This window comes from Schistocerca americana, chromosome 9 (assembly GCF_021461395.2).
Source record: "Schistocerca americana isolate TAMUIC-IGC-003095 chromosome 9, iqSchAmer2.1, whole genome shotgun sequence".
NCBI lineage: Eukaryota > Metazoa > Arthropoda > Insecta > Orthoptera > Acrididae > Schistocerca > Schistocerca americana.
The window spans coordinates 207,391,475-207,417,105 of NC_060127.1; the positions used below are offsets into that span (position 1 = coordinate 207,391,475).

Genomic DNA, 25,631 nt, shown 5'->3' on the forward strand with positions numbered 1-25,631 from the left:
ACAGAATTATCAAACCATAACTTATTAATCGTTAATATCACTGCAATTCCTAAGAAGCAAAATATAGTACATAATGAGTACAAACGATTTTTCTCTACTAAAAATTTCAACCAGTTCAGATGTATCTTAAGAAATGATGTTTGATCAGGGGTCTTGGCACAAACAAACACAAATGATGCTTACTATTCATTTGCTTCCACTTTTATGACAAACTTTGAAATGGGTTTCCCAAAAAGATTGTGAGTTACAGATCATCTGGATCCAAACTGTCAAATTCTTAGATTATACCAGAAACTAAAAAGTCAAGTGAAACCATGAAAACACTAGGTTTAAAGCTATAAACATGTCACAATCTGGAGTTTGTTGAGTATGTGAAGATCTACAGAAAGACTGATCGCAAAGTAATAGCAAAATTACTGTTCAATGATAGATCAATAAGGCAGACTAATAACAATTCCAAAATAATGTGGGGAAATTATTAAAGAAAGAAACTGGGCGACTCCCCATACTTTAAGTAGCAACTTTACACAACAACCAACAGTAATGGCTCCAATGGTAAATATTAGCATGATGACAATCTCAAAGATTAAAAGCTTGAAATCCAAAATGTCATCTGGATTGGATGTACCTGTAATTAAGAAAACTGCACCATGTATTGATAAACCTATCATGCACAGAGCAAACTTGTCTTTCAGTGAAGGGATATTTCCTGATATGCTTAAAATCTCTAAAGTTGTACCACTACACAGAAATGGTGACATACACAAAATAGAAAATGATTGACTTATACCATTCCTCCTAACTTTTTCTAAAATATTTGAGGCATTGATGAAAATCAGGGTCAGAAAATTTCTAGAAATAGCATACACTAATAAATAACAGGCAACATTGGTTTTGAGCAGGGTACAGTACAGAAACAGCCATCTTATACTTCACAACAGAAACAGTGAGAAATTTGGAGTTAAATAAATATGCTGTCGGAATAAATTTAGATTTGTCCAAAGCTACCATGAAATACTACTATGGAATTCTTAAGAAATAGGCATTAGGGGTACTGTCAAAAAATGGTTTGAATCCTACCTGCAAAACAGGTCATGAGTTGTGGAGTTGAGGTCATCTCACAATTTTCATAGTTTTAAGCTGATATCAGAACCAAAACAAACTGAATAGGTGTTCCACAGAGCAGCATCCTGTTTCTAATTTATATCAATGATATACACATTCCAGACAGCTCAGCCAAAAATTTTTTTTTTTTTTTTTGTTTTTTTTTTTTTTTTTTTTTTTTTTTGTTCCCCCCTCCCCCGCATATGACACAAGTGTCACTTTATTTAGTGACATAAAGAATCACTGTGTATTACAGCAGAAAAAGTGCTCTCATATATACAGTCATGGTTTTATTCAAATAAGTTGATTTTAAATACAAAAAAACCTAACTTTATACGGTATGTAAGTAAGGATCAAGAGGAAAATATGAGCATGATCCTGGAAAACAAACAGAAAAGGTGTGTACTACAAAGTTTGTGAGAATGCAGATTGACCAACATCTAATTTGGAATGAACATGTTGTGTATCTCACTCAGAAACTCAGTTCTGCATGTTTTGCCTTAAGAATAACATCCAATTTATGTTACCCAGAATGTAGTAGAGCTGTGTATTTTGGTTATTTCCAGTCAGCTGCAAGGTAAATACAGACACCACCGCCTTCGTTATTTTGCTTATGGTACTGACTGGCAAGTATACATTGGGTTAAACTTACGCTGTTTAATTCACTGTATCTACACCAGTGTTTCATAACACATAAACAATTGATATTGTCACTATTAGCTAATACCTCCCATTCAAGGTACATATTTTTAAGACACCGATGATTTGAACGACCTATCTGTCCTATGTTTGTACTGTCTGTTCATACATCTCTCGTATCCCATTTAAAGTTCTCATACCTTGTTGTAGATTCCTCTGCTTGCGAACATTTAACTGTTTCCCAGTTATATGGTGTTCAAAGACAACACAGCAAAATACAACAAAATTAGAAACATGAGCTCTCAGTTGCTACCTGTTGTTCCGAACTAAGTGTGTATTGCAATTTCCTATCAAAATAATGTTGTAACAGACTGTTAATTAACAAAAGTGTAATAACATTATTGAATATATTTCATAACAGTGGATGTTTTGACCTACTGTCCCTAAGTTTTCCATTACAGCTAAGGTTTTTATCCGTCAGTAGTTGTTTCTGCATTACCTTCACGTGATCACACACACACACACACACACACACACACACACACACACACAAAATCCATATCCAATATACATTTTAACAACACTTCTGCTTTATCAAAAGAGTGATCATTATCTGTTGAATTTATAATTATAACAGGTAATAAATGAAAAGCATCAGTTTGCTTTTGTACTACAGTATTAATTTTTTTGTGTTAAGTGGTTTTCGGCTTACAAGGCCAAGTTACAGTGCATCTTCTTTGGTAACAATACTCAGTAAATGTCTGAAGATGGCCTTGTAAGCCAAAAACCAGTTAACACAATAAAAATTAATACTGTAGAACAAAAGCAAACTGGTGCTTTTCATTTAGTGTAATATTGCTCTACCTAGAACTAGTGGAAGATTCTGTTAACATGAATTATAACAGAATTTAAGATGAAGTATTTTACATTAATTGCAATTTCTTCACACACAGAAAAAGTTATGTAAATATAGTCCAAAAGTTTCTTAAAAAAAAAATTATTCGTTATCACTCGATGAAAAACACTATCACATTGCAAAATATTTATCACCTCAGCTAGAAATGTGTTATGCAAAATATTTATTCATCTCACACTAATGTTGTGAATAAGTAATTAATAATACTGAAACATATTTATATATGTGAAGTGTGCTGGTTCAGGGGAGTTGATTAACCTTTGGTTGTTTGCACACTAGGTCAATAAAATGAGAATCTCAGGAAGGAGCAATGGGCCTGCAACATGAAGAACTTTTTGCACATTGTTGTAACTATTACGAATCAGCAGAATTCTGGAATAAAAAACTAGACTGTAGATAACATTAATCAATACTTGAAGTAATGTGTGAATAGAAGCTGAGCTTTGGGTCAAGAAGTCATGCGTTGAATTGGAGAAAGGAAAGAATAAAGTTAAAAATATTGTAATCTTCTTGAGTCAGAGAAACCTGCTAGAATCTAATTGTCTTGAAAAATAATGGAGCAGGACAGTAATGTTAATCTGAAGTGGGATACTCATCAGGCCACATTAAAATTGGTTTTTGGCACCATTCTAGATACTGATAGTTTAGCTGACTGTACAGTTGGTACTTAGGGTCAGCATTTAAAAGCACACAAAGTAGTGCTTTCAGCTTGTAGTCGATATTTTGAGGTATTATTCAGACATCATTATGGAAAATATCATCATCATCATACTATCTGCAGTACAATTTCATATCTTAAAGGCACAGGTTGAATTCATGTACTGTGGTGAAGTATTTGTGCCACAGGACAGACTTGATGCTTTACTGCAGCTAGCTGATTTCTTGCAAGTGAAAGGATTATCATGTGGTGACAGTACATTGTCAGAGAAAAAACAGGCATAGAAAATGAAAAACAAATCATTCGCATACTCTGAACACGCATCTTCTCAGAGTCGTGTCTCTCCTGAGAGCTACAAACAGTGTGCCTCTCCAGAATTCTTAAGAGTACCTGGCAGCAGCTACCATTCAGAATGTTTACAGAAACAGAATTATACAAAAGTGACTCCCATTTCAACATCTGCTTGGAAGTGCAAGAAAAGCAGTTGGTATCCATTGAGGGAAAAACCACCACACCTACAAGATCTGGTACCTTCGTCACACACTGCATCCCATAATTTTCCACTTCAGAGATCAGAGCTATCAGACAAAAGTAACTCAGCTCGTAGTATGTTTCCAGATACAGTAGCCAGCCCATCTCTGACAAGCCAGTTGCCTGTTCTAAGTGAAGGAAACTTCAGTGAATTGATGCTATCAAAAGAATTGATTTCAGCAAAACCATTGAATTCAGTGTTTAAGTCCACAACATTTTAGAAGCATTTGCAGAACTGAAGCAAGAGAATTATGAATCAAATGAAGGCTGTGTAGATGATGTCATTCTAGACAGTGATGTTACCCAGCATCAGAATATCAGTGATGATATCAGTGAGGTAACTGTGAGTTCATTCTGTGACGAAGAATCCTCTACTCAGCAAATGTAGTTTCAACAGACAGAATGGACTGATACAGCCACCACTGAACAAGCTTCTATCTCAAACAGTGGACTCAAGTGCCAGTCGTGTAATAGGTCTTATCGACATCACAGAGATTTGATAAGAGATTTGAAATATGAATGTGGGAAAGTACCACAGTTTCAGTGTCTCCATTGTTTATTTTGATTTAGGCATATACATCAATTAAAAGTGCATATGGTGACATACATTCATTAACAGCAGGGCAATTTGCAGAACTAAGGGATGAGTCCAGTGATACGTGTTTTATTATTGTAGCAATGATTAATTGTCAAATATAAGCATGTAAGAATTGTTTTGTTTAGCAGATGATTGCCTAGTTAATTATTTACCCAAAGCTTTTATTGGACTGGTAAAATAATCAAATCTGTCTTTTGTGTAAACTGGGTTTAATTTTTTTCCTTGTGGTTGAAAGTATAAGGACAATATAGAAATTGTAACATTCATCCCACTCCATTTTGCCCAACACTTTTACATTTCATATACAAGAGTGTGTGATTCCTTAGACCAAACAGGCTTGGGAAAATGGGATATTTAATTTCTTCTTTTCAGTTAGTTTCTACAATTTTCCAGCAATGGCTACAGAGCTATGTGATATTTAGTTAACCTGGACATCAGTTTTATTGTGACTGTCACTTTATCGTGATAGAGAGAGTGAAATCTATGGGTTTGCCACAAATATGATTCATTTTTTTATTATTTTTACATCAACCTATTCCCACCAGCTCTCTTACCGTCAACAATGAAACTCCTTCAGGAATGTAACCAGTACTTTAGCAGGCCTGGAACAGTGTATCCAACACCAATATGGTACACTTAATTTTAATATACCACTTACAGTCCTAGACTACACTAAAAGTATCTTTTTGTGAGTTTTGACACAAGAGCATAGTGGATAAGTGCCAGACTGAATCCAGAGGTCAGATTTTTCTTCCACCTGTTGCTTCTTTCACTTCTGCTAGTTATTGTTATGTAAAAGAATGCTTTGTTGCCCCCCTGGTTCAGAATCCACGTTGAACTATATGTCCCCTTACAACTAGCTGTAAATAGGTACAGAGATTGCAGGAACGCAAAGGTATACCACCTCTAATAGCACTGTGACTGGTAAAGTATTGTTGTGTTCATTAGTGTACAGTCATGTGTATCAAATGAGGCTGAAATTACTCAAGACATTCCAGAGTTCTGATCTGTAAACCCACCATAGGGCTGCGAGTAGTATTAAGGTGAAGGCATTCCACAGGTATGTCAGAATGCATATCCATCCATCCATTTGGGTGGCAGTTTGAGAATCGTTTTGACCTTCTAAATAAATTCCTATTTAGATCTTGTTTCATAAAGACTCTGTTCAAATTATACTGCATAGTAACTGCAATTTAATTATGGGATATAGAATTAATATTTTGTAATAACAGAAACTCATTTTGGCCTTGTTTTATGAAGAAAACCTGACTTCATTGTCTGTTACATCTCTTTATACTAGTGTTAACTGTTTCTAGCTGTTAGATTGAAATCATTGTTATAGTAACTGTGAATGTTTGTTTGGATCTAAATGGATATCTCTAGAAACACTGAAACATTTTCCTCTCTGTAATTATCTACATCTACATCTACATAATGCTGTAACAGACTGTTAATTAAGAAAAGTGTAATAACATTATTGAAAACATACATGATACACAATCCGTCACGTACTGGCTGCACCACTGCTAGTCATTTCCTTTCCTTTTCCATTCACAAATATAGCAATGGAAAAACTACTGTCTACATGCCTCCATATGAGCCCTTATTTCTCCTATGTTATCATCATTTATTTATTTATTTTTTTTTATTGTATTTTTTTGCATGGAGAAACCAACTGGTGTCTTTTGCATACGTCGTAGCATTTTTTCACAAGTTTAGTACAGTCAAATATACATATGTGATTACATATACATGATACAAATGTACCATTGTACCTAATAAGGCACAATATTGGGTGTTACATCGTACCTATTACAAATATTCATATACAGGGTTATTACAAATGATTGAAGCGATTTCACAGCTCTACAATAACTTTATTATTTGAGATATTTTCACAATGCTTTGCACACACATACAAAAACTCAAACAGTTTTTTTAGGCATTCACAAATGTTCGATATGTGCCCCTTTAGTGATTCGGCAGATATCAAGCCGATAATCAAGTTCCTCCCACACTCGGCACAGCACGTCCCCATCAATGAGTTTGAAAGCATCGTTGATGCGAGCTCGCAGTTCTGACACGTTTCTTGGTAGAGGAGGTTTAAACACTGAATCTTTCACATAACCCCACAGAAAGAAATCGCATGGGGTTAAGTCGGGAGAGCGTGGAGGCCATGACATGAATTGCTGATCATGATCTCCACCACGACCGATCCATCGTTTTTCCAATCTCCTGTTTAAGAAATGCCGAACACCATGATGGAAGTGTGGTGGAGCACCATCCTGTTGAAAGATGAAGTCGGCGCTGCCGGTCTCCAGTTCTGGCATGAGCCACTTTTCCGCGGGCTACGCGTGAAACTTGCCCGCACGCGTTCAACCGTTTCTTCGCTCACTGCAGGCCAACCCGTTGATTTCCCCTTACAGAGGCATCCAGAAGCTTTAAACTGCGCGTATCATTGCCGAATGGAGTTAGCAGTTGGTGGATCTTTGTTGAACTTCGTCCTGAAGTGTCGTTGCACTGTTATGACTGACTGATGTGAGTGCATTTCAAGCATGACATACGCTTTCTCGGCTCCTGTCGCCATTTTGTCTCACTGCGCCCTCGAGTGCTCTGACGGCAGAAACCTGAAGTGCGGCTTCAGCCGAACAAAACTTTATGAGTTTTTCTACGTATCTGTAGTGTGCCGAGACCATATGTCAATGAATGGAGCTATGGTGAATTTATGAAATCGCTTCATTTGTAATAGCCCTGTATATAAAAACAAAGATGATGTGACTTACCAAACGAAAGCGCTGGCAGGTCGATAGACACACAAACAAACAAACACAAACATACACACAAAATTCAAGCTTTCGCAACCAACAGTTGCTTCATCAGGAAAGAGGGAAGGAGAGGGAAAGACGAAAGGATGTGGGTTTTAAGGGAGAGGGTAAGGAGTCATTCCAATCCCGGGAGTGGAAAGACTTACCTTAGGGGGAAAAAAGGACAGGTATACACTCGCACACACACCCATATCCAACCGCACATACACAGACCCCTTAATTATAATTGGTGGGCGAGGGCAATGGATTGTTCAGTTTGGAATTGGTATAGGGACTGATGGAAAGAAGGGTTGCAGCCAGAGATGGGAACTTTAAGTGTGAGGCCTTTGGGGGTAATGCCGAATGTCAGACAAGCCTGAGAAAATAAAATCTGGCTGGGGTGAAGGCATGTTTGTGGAGGGAATGTAAATAAAACTTAATGGAGTCGTTGTGGGGGTGTTGTGAGGGTGACATGTTATTAGAAGGTGGAAAGTGTAACATGAGGCTGAAATGAAAATGAAAATAAAAATATAAATATAGGGAGAGATAAAGGTGAACTAGAAAGCAACTGGAGATCTGGTGTGAAAAAAGGCGAAAAAGTGTTGGTTAAAGCTGGGCTATGTTGATCCTGAGGTGAACTTAGTTTGGTAGACAACGATGTGCACAAAGGTTAGGTGGTTGTTTTGCCACCAAAACACGTTAAAGGGTGGAGAAATTCAGGAAAATTTGGAAAAAACTGCGTGTAAATGTATTAAAAGGAGTGGTTTTGTGGTGGCAGATTATGAAAATGAGGCTAACAATTGTCTGTCGAAGAAATAATGATGTTAAAACCTGTGGAAAGCAGCTAAAAATGATCAGTGATGTGGGAAAAATGGAAATGGAAATAAAGCGAAAGTTATTAGAACTAGCCGAAATGGTTGTTTAATAGGTGAAACGAACTGTTTGTGAACTAGAAATGGTGGATTTTATAGCAACGGTAGTGTTGAAAGCGGAAAAAAAATTTTTTTGGTTATGGTTTGGAAGTGGGTTACGTATTATTGAGTATATATAGGCATGATAAAATTGTATAGTAGATTACGGTAAAAAGGAGAAGGTGAATACAAAGTGGGCAAAATCAGAAAGAGAAAATAAAGCAACAGAAAAGATTTCGAAATGCAACAGTGACAATAACAAACGTAATTGTTGGGTTCAAATTGTGTGTGTGTGTGTGTGTGTGTGTGTGTGTGTGTGTGTGTGTGTGTGTGTGTGTGTGTGTGTGTATATATATATATATATATATATATATATAATGGAAGGAAACATTCCACGTGGGAAATATATATATATATATATATATATATATATATATATGTGAAATTTAAATCTTTGGCTATCATCTACCTCCGCACTGGATTGCTCAATGAGTGACTGGATGGAAGCCTTAAAACCATTTAGCATGTTTACATAGGATAAGAGCGTTCTTGGGTTTCTGGCCAGATTTTTTTGCCAAGGTATTAAGCTTAGCACATAGAGGTGTAGATCTATTCAGTCTTCTTTGTCTTTAGTAATTTTTGTGGTTAGCTATAATGATGCAGTTAGACATTCCATTTCTTGCTTTCATTTGTGTTGTTATAAGTTATATATATATATATATATATATATATATAAAACAAAGATGATGTGACTTACCAAACGAAGCGCTGGCAGCTCGATAGACACACAAAGTAACACACACAAACACACAAAATTCAAGCTTTCGCAACAAACTGTTGCCTCATCAGGAAATAGGGAAGGAGAGGGAAAGACGAAAGGAAGTGGGTTTTAAGGGAGAGGGTAAGGAGTCATTCCAATCCCGGGAGCGGAAAGACTTACCTTAGGGGGAAAAAAGGACGGGTATACACTCGCGCACACACACACACACACACACACACACACACACACACACACACACATATCCATCCACACATATACAGACACAAGCAGACATATTAAAAGACAAAGAGTTTGGGCAGAGATGTCAGTCGAGGCGGAAGTGCAGAGGCAAAGATGTTGTTGAATGACAGGTGAGGTATGAGTGGCGGCAACTTGAAATTAGCGGAGATTGAGGCCTGGTGGGTAACGGGAAGAGAGGATATATTGAAGAGCAAGTTCCCATCTCCGGAGTTCGGATAGGTTGGTGTTAGTGGGAAGTATCCAGATAACCCGGACGGTGTAACACTGTGCCAAGATGTGCTGGCCGTGCACCAAGGCATGTTTAGCCACAGGGTGATCCTCATTACCAACAAACACTGTCTGCCTGTGTCCATTCATGCGAATGGACAGTTTTTTGCTGGTCATTCCCACATAGAATGCGTCACAGTGTAGGCAGGTCAGTTGGTAAATCACGTGGGTGCTTTCACACGTGGCTCTGCCTTTGATCGTGTACACCTTCCGGGTTACAGGACTGGAGTAGGTGGTGGTGGGAGGGTGCATGGGACAGGTTTTACACCGGGGACGGTTACAAGGGTAGGAGCCAGAGGGTAGGGTAGGTGGTTTGGGGATTTCATAGGGATGAACTAACAGGTTACGAAGGTTAGGTGGACGGCGGAAAGACACTCTTGGTGGAGTGGGGAGGATTTCATGAAGGATGGATCTCATTTCAGGGCAGGATTTGAGGAAGTCGTATCCCTGCTGGAGAGCCACATTTAGAGTCTGGTCCAGTCCCGGAAAATATCCTGTCACAAGTGGGGCACTTTTGTGGTTCTTCTGTGGGAGGTTCTGGGTTTGAGGGGATGAGGAAGTGGCTCTGGTTATTTGCTTCTGTAACAGGTCGGGAGGGTAGTTGCGGGATGCGAAAGCTGTTGTCAGGTTGTTGGTGTAATGGTTCAGGGATTCCGGACTGGAGCAGATTCGTTTGCCACGAAGACCTAGGCTGTAGGGAAGGGACCGTTTGATGACAGCTGCCACCCATTCCACATACACTCGCACACACCCACATATCCATCCACACATATACAGACACAAGCAGACAACATCGCTTGTGTTCTGTCAGAACTCCGGAGATGGGAACTTGCCCTTCAGTATATCCTCTCTTCTCGTTATCCGCCAGGCCTCAACCTCCACTAATTTCAAGTTGCCGCCGCTCATATCTCACCTGTCTTTCAACAACATCTTTGCCTCAGTACTTCCGCCTCGACTGACATCTCTGCCCAAACTCTTTGCCTTTACAAATGTCTGCTTGTGTCAGTTGTTTTTATACACCAAGGAAGCCTTTTACTATGTCATCCATACATGAGTATGTGTGATGGTCAAATGACAACATTTTTGTACAATTCTTGTGCGGGAACAATTTCTTAAATGTGAAATTTAAATCTTTGGCTATCATCTACCTCCGCACTGGATTGCTCAATGAGTGACTGGATGGAAGCCTTAAAACCATTTAGCATGTTTACATAGGATAAGAGCGTTCTTGGGTTTCTGGCCAGATTTTTTTGCCAAGCTATTAAGCTTAGCACATAGAGGTGTAGATCTATTCAGTCTTCTTTGTCTTTAGTAATTTTTGTGGTTAGCTATAATGATGCAGTTAGACATTCCATTTCTTGCTTTCATTTGTGTTGTTATAAGTTTTCTTCTCCAGAAAGAAGGTGGATATTGGCAGATACAGTCTTCTCTTCTGTGTGCAATATGAAAATAAACAGTTCCACACACATTATTGTTTGAACAAACACACCAGGCACATAATTTGTCATATGTATGACTTCTCTTCCATTATTATAACAAGTAATCATAGGGAGAGGGTTTCCATTTAGTGTAAATATATTGAATTTAGGTTTTCTCTACAGTTTTCCTGAAGCATATTGATTGCAAGTTGGCAAGGTTCTGGACAAATAGACTTGTCACTTACCAGAGCTTAAAGGTTTATAATGGGACACTGGGACTCTTGCCTGGCTAAAGCAGGTGTGGTTATTACTCTGTGAACAGAAACATTAGTGTTGTGATACAATAAGTGTCTTATTCCAACTTATTGACTCATTTTAGAAAGTGTGCAATGTTAAATTATTACTGAGAGTTATGTTCACTTCACCACTGTCTAAATTGAGTAAGATGACAGTATTGAAACAACTGGAGTCACACCAAGGCAATTCAAATTACCACATGACAATCCAGATTAATATTTTCTATGATTTCTTTCAGTAAATGCCTGGAGGTTCCTCTGGAAAGGACATCTCCAGTTTTCTTTCACAATCCGAGCTTTTGCTCCAGTTCTAATTACCTTGTTATCGGAAGCACATTAAGCTCTAATCTCCTTCTTTCCATTGGCCATAACTAATGGTACAAGAACAACCCAAGGAAATGACCATCACACTACCTGCTCCAAATTCCACTTTGCGCTGCATCTGAAATATGCCTGTCCGAGTGATGCATAGTGTGCCACAACTTGCCACTCCATAAAACATTCCGAGTGATGCATAGTGTGCCACAACTTGCCACTCCATAAAACATTCTTTCAGTCTGAAATTTTCCCCTCTGCAGTGGAGTGTGTGCTGATATGAAACGTCCAGGAAGATTAAAACTGTGTGCCAGACCAGGACTCAAACCCAGGACATCTGCCTTTTGCAGGCAGGTGCTCAACTGACTGAGCTACCTGAGCTTCTCTCATGCTCCGTCCTCAAAGCTTTACTTCCTCCAGTTCCTCATCTCCTGCTTCCCTAATGTCACATATGTTCTCCTGTGTAGCTTGCAGGACTAACTCTGCTGGAAGAAAGGCTAATGCTGAGACATGGCGTAACCACAATCCGGGGGTATTTCTGGAATGAAATTTTACACTCTGCAGTTGATTGTGAATGGATTGTGCAGAGTGTCTGAAAGGTAGGAGATGAGGTACTGATGAAGGAAAAGCTTTGTCACATCACTGTTGATCAAGCCTACGAGAGTGATGACTCAGTTTGGTGCTTCGTCAGTGTTCCCACATAGCCAACAGTGGACTAGACCTTGATGCATGTAACTTGTGTGAAATTTCCAAGGTGGATTGGACAAACCTGTGGGTTTCTTCATTCATTCATGATTTGAATTTGCTGTTGTCTCTGTCACCTCATTCTGACAGAGTATATCTTGTAATGTACTTTAAATTGGAAGTTATTTATGCCAAACAACTCTCTCCTCAGTAAAAAAAAAAAAAAAAAAAAAAAGTTTTTTATTTAGAGCATGGCACATTTTGACACTAACTACTTGGGGGCATTCGGACTTAAAAGAAATTCTGCTGTAAATGAAAACCAAATTCGTGACTGAAGTTTGCAGAGCTTTCCTTTGTATTCTACAAAGCTTAACCCCTCACAGCTCCTGCAATAACCACTGTGGATAAAATTAAAGCTTTCTCCCTTCTTTTGTTTTATTTGGGATATGGGAATCATGTACTTACCTTCAGAAAACAATTGGAGAGAATGGGCAACAGTCACAGGAATCAAAAGAGAGAGTGATTTTTTAGCTTGCACATCTTATAAAGAAAATTAATCTATATCGATTAATGGTAATCTAAGAAACACAAAAAATAAAAGGTTGGAAGTAAGTGGGCAGAAGTGCATAAAAAAACATTCCAATTTCTATGTCAGAAGAAAGACAATATAAGGTGGGTTTGGTTTAATTGTTAAATTTTCATGTAACTCTAGTTTTCTACTGTGCGTTTTTACTTATATCCTCAGTTTACTTATTTACTTAGAGAAATCATAAATATAAATAAATAAACCTGGTCATGTAACTGTTCTTTGAAAGGCTATTTATTTCACTTTCCCCACTTGAAAATTAAAATTCTGTCAGAAGCAGGAAATATATTGATGATGACCAGTACATCACTGAATTTGTCTCTTTTAAGTTAACACTGCCAGGAACAGGTCTAGCACTGTATTTGAAAAAAATGAATTGAATGTAAATACACTCCTGGAAATGGAAAAAAGAACACATTGATACCGGTGTGTCAGACCCACCATACTTGCTCCGGACACTGCGAGAGGGCTGTACAAGCAATGATCACACGCACGGCACAGCGGACACACCAGGAACCGCGGTGTTGGCCGTCGAATGGCGCTAGCTGCGCAGCATTTGTGCACCGCCGCCGTCAGTGTCAGCCAGTTTACCGTGGCATACGGAGCTCCATCGCAGTCTTTAACACTGGTAGCATGCCGCGACAGCGTGGACGTGAACCGTATATGCAGTTGACGGACTTTGAGCGAGGGCGTATAGTGGGCATGCGGGAGGCCGGGTGGACGTACCGCCGAATTGCTCAACACGTGGGGCGTGAGGTCTCCACAGTACATCGATGTTGTCGCCAGTGGTCGGCGGAAGGTGCACGTGCCCGTCGACCTGGGACCGGACCGCAGCGACGCACGGATGCACACCAAGACCGTAGGATCCTACGCAGTGCCGTAGGGGACCGCACCGCCACTTCCCAGCAAATTAGGGACACTGTTGCTCCTGGGGTATCGGCGAGGACCATTCGCAACCGTCTCCATGAAGCTGGGCTACGGTCGCGCACACCGTTAGGCCGTCTTCCGCTCACGCCCCAACATCGTGCAGCCCGCCTCCAGTGGTGTCGCGACAGGCGTGAATGGAGGGACGAATGGAGACGTGTCGTCTTCAGCGATGAGAGTCGCTTCTGCCTTGGTGCCAATGATGGTCGTATGCGTGTTTGGCGCCGTGCAGGTGAGCGCCACAATCAGGACTGCATATGACCGAGGCACACAGGGCCAACACCCGGCATCATGGTGTGGGGAGCGATCTCCTACACTGGCCGTACACCACTGGTGATCGTCGAGGCGATACTGAATAATGCACGGTACATCCAAACCGTCATCGAACCCATCGTTCTACCATTCCTAGACCGGCAAGGGAACTTGCTGTTCCAACAGGACAATGCACGTCCGCATGTATCCCGTGCCACCCAACGTGCTCTAGAAGGTGTAAGTCAACTACCCTGGCCAGCAAGATCTCCGGATCTGTCCCCCATTGAGCATGTTTGGGACTGGATGAAGCGTCGTCTCACGCGGTCTGCATGTCCAGCACGAACGCTGGTCCAACTGAGGCGCCAGGTGGAAATGGCATGGCAAGCCGTTCCACAGGACTACATCCAGCATCTCTACGATCGTCTCCATGGGAGAATAGCAGCCTGCATTGCTGCGAAAGGTGGATATACACTGTACTAGTGCCGACATTGTGCATGCTCTGTTGCCTGTGTCTATGTGCCTGTGGTTCTGTCAGTGTGATCATGTGATATATCTGACCCCAGGAATGTGTCAATAAAGTTTCCCCTTCCTGGGACAATGAATTGACGGTGTTCTTATTTCAATTTCCAGGAGTGTATATGTATGATTAACAATAGTATAACAAGATAGTACAGATTGTACTATCCTGTGAACCATACGCGACTGGATAAGGAAAGGGAGGTAATGCAGTGGCACGTAAAGTGCCCTCCGCCACACACTGTTGGGTGGCTTGCAGAGTATAAATGTAGATGTAGATGTAGACGTAGATTGTTTAAAAGGAACTTTCCTTTTTTAATTATTTTATGAAAACAGAGTTATTTGATGTTAACACCTCAGCCTGTCTGTTGTAAAATTGAACAGATTCTACGAAGATAATTGTTTCCTAAACTAATAACAAGAATGTTGCAGTTATAGTACAGAAATGTATAGATTATTTACAGAGATGGCTATTGAAGAGTGTTCTGTTTCATTTTGTATTCCTTTGAATTCGTGATTTTCTACCTTGTGCCTACATGCAATTTGTCAGTGGCTTTTGCTCCAGAATACATAACTCCCCATGAATCCTAGACAGTGATACATGGAGTAAGTGAATATTCTTGTAAAATATTTTTTTTAGTACTTATATGTTTCTCTACTTTCCTTCAAATCGATTATTATTAGTTGTTAATGCCATCAAAAAGAAAGTAGACAGGACTGTCATTGTAAAAATAGTCATCTCATGAGAAGTAGCACCATTGCAGTGTTGCAGTTCTGACTACCCAAAGTAATCTTGTTCATAATTTCTGTAATCATGATCTCTCCATTAGTTGCATGGATTGCACTAGCATAAAACTTCAAATTATGGGTAAAAATACCACATTTCTTTCTAAATTAGGCCACGTACTCTTAAATGCAAGTATCCTTCTTGGTTTTGCCATCAGATCGTATTGTACAAATCCCACAGTGTTTCATCATTACAACTGTTTCACATCTTCAGGTGGTGGTAGCTGCTGTTTTCACTGCTGTAAGGTGCACCTTGTAGCTGTGCAAACTGCAGCTACCACTACTTGAAGATGTCAAACAGTTGTATCAATGAAATATTGTGGGATTTGTACAGTATGATCTAATGGCAAACCTGAGAACAATATTTGCACAAACCATTGAGAAAGCTTGAACAGTCACATACTCTTTAACTATTGGTAGCTTAAGAAAAAGTACTGTCATTTCTTGTTTGGGAATGTTCTTACTTATTGTGGCACTATGTAATAACATTGACACTGATACAGAATGATATCAAATTGAATACATTTGATGACGTTATGTATGCACGACTTTCTGGTGTGTGATGTCATTACACTGGACAATGGCTCCAAACAGGAAACTGCAAAAGTGAACATAATAAACGTAATTATAGTCAGATGGCAAAAGGTTCTCATGAAGAAAAGCACTTCTGTTGGTGAACTGTCAGTTGAATTTTGAACCTTGTTGATCTCTGCAGGATTTGCAGTTGATGTCTAAGAAAACTGATTAAACTTCATCACACATTCACATTTGTGCCTGTCATTTGGGCACAAGAAATGAACCCACTATGATATCCCATGTCACCCTCCATCATACCTTCCCTCCTAACCTCTCTCTTCTCCCTTCTCCCATACCCACTCTAGCACGTCCATTTGTCCCCCATACCCTCCCTCTCTACCCCCCCCCCCCCCCCCACCCTCCCTCCTGACCCTTGCCTCCATCTGTCATATCATTCCTAATACTTACTCACTCTGTCAAACCCATGTCTGCCTTTGAGCACTCTCTCTCTCTCTCTCTCTCTCTCTCTCTCTCTCTCTCTCTCTCTCTCTCCAACACACTGAGTGAGATGGCGCATTAGTTAGCACACTGCACTTACATTCAGGATCTGCATTCAGTAGGATGATTGTTCCAGGAAAATTCCTTTGAAAGGACGCAGATGGTTTCTTTCCCCATCTTTCATACAATCAGAGCTTGTGCTCTGTCTCTAATGATCTTGTTATCGACTTCCCTTCCCTTCCCTTCTCTCCAATGCCCGACCTCTTTCCATAACCCTCCCATGTTCCATCACCATCTCCCCCCCCCCCCCTCCCCTCTCTCTCTCTCTCTCTCTCTCTCTCTCTCTCTCTCTCTCTCTCTCTGTGTGTGTGTGTGTGTGTGTGTGTGTGTGTGTGTGTGTGTGTTTGTTTCTTTTCTTGTCCAGATGAGCAGTAATCTGTCCCTAATGGCTATACTGATATCAAGACATTAAACTCCACTCTTCTTTTTCTCTGCAGTGTATATATTTTTCAACATGAAAAAGTTTTGTCGTTCCCACTACTCATTATTCAGTGGTTTGCGTTAGATGACAGCAATATCTCCTTCGTAAGCCAACATCAAGCAGTTCCCCAAATAAAAATTGGGCCAGATGAAGTCTCTGTTATGATACAGTAATATTTAAATACTTTCTATTGGACCTGTGTGATGTAGAACATAGTTACTGAGATACTGCATATTGCTAACCAGACATAGCAGTTAGCCTTCATACATGTTAGAAGCCAGAAAGATAGGGTTGTGAAACACACATTTTCAGGTGAAACATATTTCTAATAAGTATTACCTCACTAAGCAAACAGGTCATAGTGTGCACTATTTGATGCACTACTTTTGACATACCAGATAAAGTTTTGTGTTAGTATTAACACACCATTTATCATACACTAACATTGATTGTAAGTGATTAATAATTCTAAAATATATTCATGTATTTGATTTGTGCTAGTTTAGGGCAGTTGGTTAACATTTGATTGTTTGCACACTAGGTCAGCAAAATGACAGCCTCAGGAAGGACCAGTTGCCCTGCAACCTGATGGACTATTGTACATTGTAACTGTTATGAAGCTGCTGAATTCTGGAGTAAAAAATTGGGCTGAACACAACATTAATCAGTACTTGAAGCAAATTGTGAGCAGATTTAAGCTTTGTGTAAAGTATGGATGTGTTAAATTACACAGAGGAGAGAACTAAATTAAAAATATTGTAATTTTGTTGAGTAAGGGACACCTGCTTGGACCTAATTTTCATATAAAAAGAATGGAGCAGGACTGTAATGTTAACCTGAAGTGGGACGCCCACCAGACCACATTAAAATCTGTTTTTGACAACCTTTTAGACACTGAGAGTTTAGCTGACTGTACTGTTGGTGCTGAGGGCCGGCACTTAAAAGCACACAAAATAATGCTTTCAGCTTGTAGTCGATATTTTGAGGTGTTATTCAGTCAGCACTATGGACAGCACACTGTTATCTTATTACCTGGGGTGCAATTCCATATCTTAAAGGCACTGGTCGAATTCATGTACCGTGGTGAAGTACTTGTACCACAAGATGAAATTGATGCTTTACTACAGCTAGCCAATTTCTTGCAAGTGAAAGGATTATCGTACGACAACAATACAGTGTCGGAGAAGAAACAGGATTACAGGAGGAGGAACACATCGGCCACGTACTCTGAATGCACACCTTCTCGTGAACACACACCTTCTCAGTGTCACGTCTCCCCTGAGAGCTACAAACAGTGTGCCTCTCCAGAATTATTAGAAGTATCTGGCAGCAGCTCTCAGTCAGAATGTTTGCAGAAACAGAATTATACAAAAGTGACTCCCATTTCAACACCTGCTCGGATGCGCAAGAAAAGCAATTGGAATTCATCGAGGGAAGAACCACCGGCCCATCGAGATCTGGTACCTCCGTCGCACACTGCATCCCATAATTTTCCACTTCAGAGATCAGATAAAAGTAACTCAGCTCGTAGTATGTTTCCAGATACAGTAGCCAGCCCATCTCTGACAAGCCAGTTGCCTGTTCTAAGTGAAGGAAACTTCAGTGAATTGATGCTATCAAAAGAAGAATTAACTACAGCGAAACCTTCGAATTCAGTGACAAGAACACCATTATGTCCAACAGTGAGTGAAGACAATAGCATTTTAGAAGCATTTGCAGAACCAAAGCAAGAGAATTGTGATTCAAATGAAGACTGTGGGGATGATGTCATTCTAGACAGTGATGTTACCCAGCATCAGAATATCAGTGATGATGTCAGTGGGGTAACTGAGAGTTCTTTCTGTGATGAAGATTCCTTTCCTCAGCAAATGTGGTTTCAACAGATGGAAAGGACTGACAAGGCACCCACAGAACATACTGCTGCCTCAAACAATCGATTCAAGTGCCAGTCCTGTAATAGGTCTTATCGGCATCACAGAGATTTGGTAAGACATTTGAAATATGAATGTGGGAAAGAACCTCAGTTTCAGTGCCCTCATTGCTTAGTTCGATTTACACACAAACACACATTAAAAGTGCACATGGTTAGACATCAATATTAACTGAAGAGCAGTTTACAGACTTATCTGTTGAGTTCTGTGATGTGTGCCAGGTATTGCTGCAGAGATGAATCAACAATTGGAAGAACGTAAGAATTCTTATCTTTAGAATTTTGAGTGACTGGATACTTAATTACTCAAAGCTTTTACTGGACTGGAAAAATAATCAAATCTGTCTTGTGTATAAATGAGCATAATTTTTTGTATTTGTTTTTAATAATTCACGGACAGTTTGGAAACTAGTAACTCATTTCCCTTGCCCCCTATGATTTCCGTATGTGGGATTATGGGTGTAACATGATTAATGACTTCTCAGTACAACAAATCATATGAAAATGATTGCACAAATCTTTAGTTTTTTCAAGAAAGTGCTGTATTTAAGTTTGTTTCTAAAACTTTCATAATTTCTACAGAGTTATTTTGTATTTGCATATATGAGTACTATGACTTCAGTTTAATTGAGACTATCACCTATTAGTATAAGGAACTGAAAACATTGGTTTTTCTGCAAATACCATTAATTTTTTGTTATGTTTACATCATCTTCTTCCTATCCTTACCCTTATACCAACAGTCAAATATCATCAGAATATTGTAATCAGTCACCCAACAACCCCAAAGCTATGCGTTCAACACTAATATTGGACATGCAGTTTTTACAAGCCATCCTCACTACGAGTACTGCTTTGTGCGTGCGTGTGTGTGTGTGTGTGTGTGTGTGTGTGTGTGTGTGTGTGTGTGTGTGTGGGCACATGCACGCACGCACACGCGTCGGTCACCACTGCAGTATTTTTTTCTCAAAATTACGACTCAGTGGGTTAATGGGCTAATCGGTAAGTGCCAGACTATGAATCCGAAAGTCAGGGATTTGATCCTCAATTGGACCAAGGATGTTTGTCACCTATTGCTTATTTCACCTGTGTGAGTGCTACATTCTATGTCTATGTGATTACTCTGCTATTCACAATAAAGTGCCTGGCAGAGGGTTCAATGAACCACCTTCAAGCTGTCTCTCTACCGTTCCACTCTCAAACGGTGCGTGGGAAAAATGAGCACTTAAATTTTTCTGTGGGAGCCCTGATATCTCTTATTTTATCATGATGATCATTTCTCCATATGTAGGTGGTTGCCCACGGAATGTTTTTGCAATCGGAGAAGAAAACTGATGATTGAAATTTTATAAGAAGATCCTGTTGCACCGAAAAATGCCTTTGTTTTAATAATTGCCACACCAATTCAGGTATCATGTCTGTGGAACTATCTCCCCTATTTTGCGATAGTACAGAATGAGCCGCCCTTCTCTGAACTTTTTCGATGTCATCCATCTGTCCCACCTGATGCGGATCCCACACCACACAGCAATACTCTAGAATAGGGCGCAGAAGCATGGTGTAAGCAGTCTCTTTAGTAGAGCTGCTGCACCTTGTAAGTGTTCTGCCAATGAATCGCAGTCTTTAGTTTGCTCTACCCACGACATTATCAATGTGATTGTTCCAATGTACCTTATTTGTAATTGTAATCCCTAGTTGAATTTACAGCCTTCAGATTTGTGTGATTTATCACATAACCAAAATTTAGCGGATTTCTTTTAGTAGTCATGTGAATAACTTCACACCTTTCTTCATTCAGGGTCAATTGCCACTTTTTGCACTATACAGATATCTTGTCTAAATCATTTTGCAATTTGTTTTGGTCATCGATGACTTTACAAGAGACCAAATGACAGCATTATGTGCAAAAAATCTAAGAGGGCTACTCAGATTGTCTCCTATGTTGTTAATATAGATAAGGAACAATAGAGGCACTGTCATCAGTGTCTTCACTGTTGTTATCATGCAGTGAAGCTATTGACTGTGTCTTGCCTCTGGTGTGCTTCTTGTATGTCCAGAATCTCTTTGGATTTTCTGCCAGATTCTGAGACAGAGTTTTGTTGTGGAATTATTAAAAGCATCTTGCATTGAAGTACGCGCTGTATTTCAAACTTCTGCAAAACTTTGCCAATCTTGGGGATATTGGGTTCTTTTAAATTTGGCATGCTTTGTTCATTATTTCTGCAACAGTGATCTGACACATTTTGTATAACATGGCGTATCAGTACTATAACTTATTAATTTATGTGGTATCTATCTCTCAATTGCTGTTGATACTATCTCTGTGAAATCATTACACATCTTTTCTACGCTTTTGTGATCAGATCGGAAGGAGTGGAGACTGTCTCTTAAAAAGGTGTTAATAACATTTTTATCAGTTTTTTAAATAAATATATTTTGTGTTTCTTTTTGATGATTGTAGGTGTTACCATACACAGCCTAGCAGCAACTGCCTTCTTGTGAAACATACACACACACACACACACACACACACACACACACACACACACACACACAAAAGCTCTGCTGATGGTATCAACAGGATACAGTGTATTGGGGGGGGGGGGGGGCAGAGGGGGGGGGGGCTCCTCAAATGACATAATGAGTCAGAGAACATGCCTTTCCAGGCCTCCTAGCAAGGAAAAATGCCTGGCAGTATCAGTGGTAGATCGTGGGTCCCCTGCAGAGCCGTCGGATGTGCTGCTCATTCTGCTACAGAGACAGGAACTTTAGATATGTCTGTCACTTTGGGAACTATTTTGCTGTTCTAAATGACCTCAACTGCAACATTTTGCAGAAAATCCATACACATTTTTCTGTATAATGACAGGTTTGCAATTTAGTAATGGCATACAGAATAGACTTCCTTTATCTTTTTTGTGCAATAGCAGCTGCAGATTTGGTCCTGTGGCATGAAGAATATGGGAATTTGGTTTTTGTTACTTCCACTTAAAATGAATAATTTTTAGCCCCCTTTGTTACTCTGAAATCAGCATTATAATAACTGTGAATATTTATTTATTTTCTAATCATTATCTGAAATACGTCATTGAATCATTTAGGTAATGTTATAGTACTACTCACCATATAGTGGAGATGCTGAGTCACAATAGGCACAACAAAAAGATCCACACAATTAAAGCTTTCGGCCATTAAGGCCTTTGTCAGCAGTAGACACACACACACACACACACACACACACACACACACACACACACACACACACACACACACACACGTGCGCGCGCACGCGCAATCACGTAAACGCAACTTGCACACACGTATGCAGTCTCAGAGAGCTGAAACCACACTGCGAACAGCAGCACCAGTGCATGATGGGAGTGGCGAATGGGTGGGGGTAAGGAGGAGGCTGGGGGGAGGGGGAGGGGGAGGGATAGTATGGTGGAAGTGGTGGACAGTGAAGCGTTGCAGTTTAGACGGAGGGCAGGAGAGAAAGTGCAGAGGCAAGAGGGGGTAAGTAGCAGAAAGGAGAGAAATAAAAAAAAGGTAAAAGACTGGGTGTGATGGTGAAATGGCGGCTGTGTAGTGCTGGAATGGGAACAGGGAGGGAGCTGGATGGGTGAGGACAGTGACTAACAAAGGTTGAGGCCAGGAGGGTTACGGGAATGTAGGATGTACTATAGGAAAAGTTCCCACCTGCGCAATTCAGAAAAACTGGTGTTGGTGGGAAGGATCCATATGGCACAGGCTGTAAAGCAGTAATTGAGATCAGGAATACCATGTTTGGCAGCGTGTTCAGTAACAGGGTGGTCCACTTGTTGTTTGGCCACAGTTTGTCGGTGGCCATTCACATGGACAGACAGCTTGTTTGTTGTCATGCCTACATAGAATGCAGCACAGAGGTTGCAGCTTAGCTTCTGAATCACATGAATGGTTTCACAGGTGGCCCTGCCTTTCACGGGATAGGTGATGTTAGCGACTGGACTGGAGTAGGTGGTGGTAGGTGGATGTATGGGACAGGTATTGCATCTAGGCCTGTTACAGGAATATGAGCCATGAGGTAAGGAATTGGGAGCAGGGGTTGTGTAAGGATGGATGAGTATATTGTGTAGATTCGGTGGACGGTGGAATACCATGGTAGGAGGGGTGGGAAGGACAGTGGGCAGGACATTTCTCATTTCAGGGCACAATGAGAGGTATCTAAACCCTGGCAAAAATAATGTAATTCAGTTGCTCCAGTTCCGCACGGTACTGAGTTACGAGGGGAATGCTCCTCTGTGGCCGGACTGTGGGACTTTGGGATGTGGTGGGAGACTGGAAAGATAAGGCACAGGAGATTTGTTTTTGTACAAGGATGGGAGGATAGTTACAGTCAGTGAAGGCTTCAGTGAGACCCTCGGTATATTTTGAGAGGGACTGCTCGTCACTGCAGATGCGACGACCTCGGTTGGCTAGGCTGTACGGAAGGGACTTCTTGGTATGGAATGGGTGGCAGCTGTCGAAGTGGAGGTATTGCTGGTGGTTAGTAGGTTTGATATGGATGGAGGTACTGATGTAGTCATCTCTGAGGTGAGGTCAACATCTAGGAAGGTGGCTTGTTGGGTTGAGTAGGACCAGGTGAAGCAAATGGGGGAGAAGTTGTTGAGGTTCTGGAGGAATGTGAATAAGGTGTCCTGACCTTCAATCCAGATAGCAAAGATGTCATCAATGAATCTGAACCAGGTGAGGGGTTTAGGATTCTGGGTTTTTAGGAAGGATTCCTCTAGATGGCCCATGATTAGGTTAGCATAGGATGGTGCCATGTGGGTGCCCATAGCCATACTGTGGATTTGTTTGTAGGTAATGCCTTCAAAGGAGAAGTAATTGTGGGTGAGGATACAGTTGCTCATGGAGACTAGGAAGGAGGCTGTTGGTTTGGAATCCATAGGGCATCTGGAAAGGTAGTGTTCGATAGCAGTAAGGCCAAGGGCATTAGGGATGTTAGCGTACAGGGAGGTGGCATCAATAGTAATGGGCAGGGCACCATGTGGTAAAGGGACAGGAACTGTGGAGAGACCAGCCGTTGTGGCTGAGCGGTTATAGGCGCTTTAGTCTGGAACTGTGCGACTGCTATGGTCGCAGGTTCGAATCCTGCCTCGGGCATGGGTGTGTGTGATGTCCTTAGGTTATTTAGATTTAAGTAGTTCTAACTTCTAGGGGACTGATGACCTCAGGAGTTAAGTCCCATAGTGCTCAGAGCCATTTTTTATTTTTTTTTTGAACTGTGGAGAGTCGGTTGAGGAAAGGGTTGGTATCTTTTATATAGGAGGATAGGTTCCGGGTAATAGGTTGAAGGTGTTGGTCTACGAGAGCAGAGATTCTCCCAGTAGGGGCACAGTAACCAGCCGCAGTGGGGTGTCCTGGGTGGTTGGGTTTATGGACTTTAGGAAGGATGTGATTTACGAGCTAAGCTGCAGCCTCTGTGCTGCATTCTATGTAGACATGACAACCAACAAGCTGTCTGTCCGTGTGAACGGCCACCGACAAACTGTGGCTGAACTGTTGCTGAACACGCTGTCAAACATGATATCCCTCATCTCAATGACTGCCTCACAATATGTGCCATATGGATCCATCCACCAACACCACCTTTTCTGAATTGCGCAGGTGGGAACTTTTCCTATAGTACATCCTACATTCCCGTAACCGTCCTGGCCTCAACCTTTGTTAGTCACTGTCCTCACCCATCCAGCTCCCTCCCTGTTCCCATTCCAGCACTACACAGCCGCCATTTCACCATCACACCCAGTCTTTTAACTTTTTTTTATTTCTCTCCTTTCTGCTACTTACCCCCTCTTGCCTCTGCACTTTCTCTCCTGCACTCCATCTAAACTGCAACGCTTCACTGTCCACCACTTCCACCATACTATCCCTCCCCCTCCCCCCCCCCCCCCCCTCCCCAGCCTCCTCCTTACCCCTACCCATTCGCCACTCCCATCATGCACTGGTGCTGCTGTTCGCAGTGTGGTTTCAGCTCTCTGAGACTGCAGACGTGTGTGCAAGTTGCGTTTACGAGATTGTGCGCACGCACGCACGTGTGTGTGTGTGTGTGTGTGTGTGTGTGTGTGTGTGTGTCTACTGCCGACAAAGGCCTTAATGGCCGAAAGCTTTAATTGTGTGAATCTGTTTGTTGTGCCTATCACGACTTAGTATCTCCACTATATGGTGAGAAGCAATTTTCCTTCTCTGGTATTGTTACATTCCTTCCTGGATCTTCCATTGTTAGGTAATGTTATGTTTTTTATGACAAAGGAAATAAAAATTTATAAGTATTAGTACTAGTTATACTTCTTGTTCCATTTAGTAAGTATATGCAGATCTATTCATTCTTCCTTATCTTTTGTAGTATTTTTGACAATAGTCCATGATGCATTAAGGCCCCCCCCCCCCCCCCCCTCTCTCTCTCTCTCTCTCTCTCTCTCTCTCTCTCTCTTTCCTTTTTTTCCCTCCTTCAGTTAGCCTGCATTATCATCTCCAGAAAGTTGATAAATGGGGTAGATGGATTCTTCTCTTCTATGTGCATATTGTGAACAAAAATCAACTGACATCAATTTCTACGTCTACATATATACTCCGCTTGCCATCAAGCGTTGTGTGGCGGAGGGTACAATTTGCGCCAAAGTGATATTTCCTCTCTTCTGCTCCACTAGTACATCGTGCGAGGGAAAAACAACTGTCTGAACGCCTCAGTACGAGCTCTTATTTCCCTTATGTTTGAATGGTGATCATGGTGCGATTTGAAAGTTGGTGGTAATAATATATGCTCTACATCCTCGGTGAAGATCGGATTTTGGAATTTAGTGAGCAGCACCTTCTGTTTAGGGTGCCGCCTATCTGCAAATGTGCCCCACTTCAAACTTTCTGTGAGATTTGTAACTCTACCGCGATGGCTAAATGTACTAGTCACGAATGTTGCCACTTTTCCTTGGACCTTCTCAATA

General features: G+C 40.9%; 1 protein-coding gene across 1 annotated transcript in view; it reads left to right on the top strand.

Moving 5' to 3' along the window:
• LOC124551126 (longitudinals lacking protein, isoforms N/O/W/X/Y-like) overlaps window positions 1-19,274 on the top strand; it is a 57,094-nt gene extending 37,820 nt beyond the window's left edge. Inside the window, exon 2 of the mRNA XM_047126087.1 lies at window positions 17,263-19,274. Within this exon, the coding sequence (XP_046982043.1) occupies window positions 17,534-18,823 (1,290 nt within the window). The 5' untranslated portion in view covers window positions 17,263-17,533 and the 3' untranslated portion in view covers window positions 18,824-19,274. The remainder of the gene's footprint in view (window positions 1-17,262) is intronic.
• The last annotated feature ends 6,357 nt before the right edge of the window (window positions 19,275-25,631 follow it).